Below are 3,783 nucleotides of genomic sequence, written 5' to 3'. Positions count from 1 at the left end.
ATTGTTTCCACTGAGCATGTATGGATAGTACCCAACACAGCAGAAAATAAGACAGAAACAATCTCGGATAATTTAATGTGTTCTACAGATAAGATAAAAAAGTATATTTATTCATGTGTTGCAACATTAATTAACAACTTAAAAAAAAATTCAAGTTAATAGAGTGTGGCAAATAGGCAATAAAGTATTCTTTGATGGCTTAACTTTATTTTCAGGCCACATTCTTAGAAGTTGCAATGTCGAACTGCCACATGTCTTATTTAGATCTTAACAGGAGAGGGAGGGGCATACTGCAAGCTTTCACCATGGGCATAAAGGCTTGATTAAAGATAAAGTAAAACAATTCACAGTGGTCATTACTCAGATTTTGCAAAGGCCATAACTCATGTTCAGATTCATAACTCATCTATCATAAACCTTCATTCTGGGTACCAACAAAGAAGGTGTGAGCAGGCTGAAGAAAGATTCATATTGACCTGGACATCTTCTCTCCTTCTATTCCAGCATGAAAAGAATTGAGAGGAATACTCCATGTTCCTTTATGTTCTAGGTATTGACCTCAAAACAGCGTTTCTTCTATAATAGCAACCTTACCTTCATTTCTAAGAAGGGCAATCTCATCCCCGGAATGCCAACCTACTGACTAATGCACTTCCTGCCATTTCCACATTCCTATCTACAGATTCCATCAGTGCAGTTGTTAGTGGTTTGCGATTGGCATTAAAATCCATGGGCACAGCAGTCCTTTCCCACACTGCAGGCTGCAAAATCAAATCTTTTTTTGGCTTTATTCCTCAGTCGTGGGTGGGAAACCTCCTGGTGGCTGTGACAGTCTATGTAAATAGGCTCCCCGTGGCACTCCCTATCACAGCACTGACATAAATTGGCAGATATACCTGCTTGGCATCAGCACATATACCTGTATGTCCAGGTGAGGTCTGCAGTGGAAGGCAGAAGTTCCCCAAAGTATGAATCCACAGATTATGGCACTGTAAAAAAGCTCTCTGTAGCAAGTGACCTAAAGGCAATGCTGAGCAATGCTGCTCAGATATAGGAGTTGGTCTTTCACTGCTACATTTTAGCAAATATGGGCTGATGTATCGTCTATCCACAACTCTGTGCACCTTTTACTATACATGCTGTATTGGTTATCAGCTATGTGATTACTAAATTGAGAGGTTTTTGTGAAAATGTTATATAATGGTATATAATATTTCTTAACATGGTGAAGGAGACGTGCATTAAATAAATTTAGAGGTAAATAACTGCAAGAGCTTATGAAAGAATTTCAATCACTGCAAAGGTTTATATTAAAAGGTCAGAATGCTGCATAGAGAATGTCTTTAAGCAACAGATACAGATACAGACACACACACACACACACACACACACACACACACACACACACACACACACACACACACACACACACACACACACACACACACGTTCATTTGTCATAAACGTTTTCTAAATGAGCGCTATCTAGACTATAAGCCATATAAATTGCCTATGGACTTTTGTAGTCACGGGTATATTAATGTTTAATCTCTTCACCTGATAGGATTTGATGCCTTATACAGGAGCATGTTTCGTTGGATTCCTTTTTTTCCTCAAAGTAGCAACTTTACTCAGTTTGGGAAACTCTGCAAATAGATTCGCATGATAATTTATTTATAGACCTGAAAGCCTCGATGTGAGTCAAATAAAATGAACTTGTGCAGTACGAAATACCCAACAAAAAGTAGATTAGTAAAAAAATCTCACTGCATGTAGGAGTAAGTATGACATCATGCCGTCGAAGTCGAGTTGAATAGTTGGTTGATTAGCTACCTTTTTATTTACAAGCTAGAAAAGAAAAATATTTTAATGCAAGTCAATAATCATCATTAGACCCCCTCCTCCTTCCTGTTTTGTTTGCGTGATGACTTTCGATTCTCACGACGTCAGTTCGCAGTCATGATATCCCAGTTTCTTGCAGGTGTCAGTCTTAATTCTGCCCGGTAGGTGGGTCTTCATGCTCAAATCACGAACTTGCCGATTCTACAAGTACCCAGTGCATCATTCGGTTCCTCAGCACGGTCGGAGCTAACGGTAACCGAAACACCGGGCATTTTATCATGAGTGAAAACCCGAGTGGAACGGTCGCATTTTCAGATATTGTTTTCATGACGGAATAGTCTACAAAAAATTAAGGAGTTGAGGTTTCTCACCCACACATAATGTCCATAGGCGCGCGCGCTCTTATGTAGCCAAACGCATTCAGACTCACCACATATTTTCCGTTTGTTACCAGAGCACGGAGGCATCAACCCGGTTGGACCTAAAGTCATGGATGTATGGTTCTGTTCTTTACGACTTTGTGGCTTAAGGATTTTGTTTCTTTCAAGCATCTTTCAAGGCTATTTCAGCTCAATGTTAGATTGCCCGCCAACCTGCAGCTGTTCACCTACTGAGATCTATTGCAATAAGTCCGACAGTGGGAATTTCTTTCCCCTCCTCGCGCTACAAGATACTGGAGGCAGCAATGGCAGTAGCAGCAACGACATTGAGGACCTCTTCAGGAACATCACCTCCATGTAAGTAGTTATTTTTTCCCTGCTGCGGTAAATGACCGCGAATTTCTCCTGGAGCCCGGTTATTTTTGGTAACCCACTAGCATACATTAACTTTGGTTACGAGAAAGCATTCACTATCGTGAAATATACACAGGACGTGAGAAGCCGATTTTTAAGTTCTGTTTACGTTCTTTCTACAAGCTTTTCAAAATATTAAATATTTTATTAGAGAACCATCCTATATGGCAGGAATAGCCCGTCTGAACTGTAGTTTATTTGGCTCTATGTCTATTGATATAATTGTAAAACATTTAGCTGCTGATGTCTTTGATGTAGAGACAACATCAAATTGCGTTGTATTTGCTGCTGAGAGGTCGCCGCAGTCGCTCACTGTCAAACGTTATTCGTTCCTCGTTTAAATAGGCTACGTTTTGATCTTATAGTGCTTATAGCGTTATTGGAATGACGTCCGGACTCTAGCATACTAGCTTCTCTTTGCTTTAACTGAAGTTTCATGTCAATGCGACAAAACCAACGTAGGCTGACGACACGTGCCTTATTTCCGTTTTTGATTGTAATTTTTTTTTTACTTGCTGTAGACTACCTAATATGGTAGGAACGGAATGAGATGGTCCCTCGCCTTCATAAGAGCTGGAACTGTCTACTCACGTTTCTCCATCTCAATCCAAAGACTGTTGTATTACAAGATTATGGTCGGGCACAGCCATGGGTTTGACTGCAATTGCCCTTAAACCATCCCAATAAAAAAACAAAATAAAATACTGTGCTAAAAATAATACAGCTTGTTCTATTGGTTAGTTTTACTGGTAGATCAGGAAATTCTAATAGATTATATGAATTAGATTATATATTTGTTGATGATAGTTTTTTTATTTCACTAAAACAGCAGCAATAATTTTTATTTGCAGAAAATGTATTCATTTGAAATGCTTAAATTACACTACATTACATAATTGTGTTCCAGTCAGCAACAAGTCTCCTGTCTCCAGTAGGAGGCAGGACTGGAAAACGGTAGTTTAGGTCATCTGTTTGTCTTTAGCAGTCTCAGGTCCTTTCCTTTTTTGCACGCCCTCTTAGAATTCACGGCGGATTTTAGACAACAGGAAATGCTAAAATATTTTCTTGATTTTTGGTACATAGCCCATCAATATAGTGTTCTCAGAAAGCCTATCTTTAAAGTTGTTACTAAGTAACCACTTTGTTG

General features: G+C 39.2%; 1 protein-coding gene across 1 annotated transcript in view; it reads left to right on the top strand.

The window, feature by feature from the left end:
• The first annotated feature begins 2,023 nt into the window (after positions 1 to 2,023).
• The window catches only part of ntrk3b (neurotrophic tyrosine kinase, receptor, type 3b), a 78,196-nt gene continuing 76,436 nt past the window's right edge, over positions 2,024 to 3,783 (top strand). The window contains exon 1 of the mRNA XM_027004547.3: positions 2,024 to 2,579. Coding sequence (XP_026860348.1) covers positions 2,332 to 2,579 — 248 coding nt within the window. The 5' untranslated portion in view covers positions 2,024 to 2,331. The remainder of the gene's footprint in view (positions 2,580 to 3,783) is intronic.

The sequence above is a fragment of the Electrophorus electricus genome, chromosome 3 (assembly GCF_041902795.1).
Source record: "Electrophorus electricus isolate QZ-2024a chromosome 3, ASM4190279v1, whole genome shotgun sequence".
Classification (NCBI taxonomy): Eukaryota; Metazoa; Chordata; class Actinopteri; order Gymnotiformes; family Gymnotidae; genus Electrophorus; species Electrophorus electricus.
The sequence above is the reverse complement of the archived record's forward strand: the minus strand, read 5'-3'. Positions and strand labels throughout refer to the sequence as shown.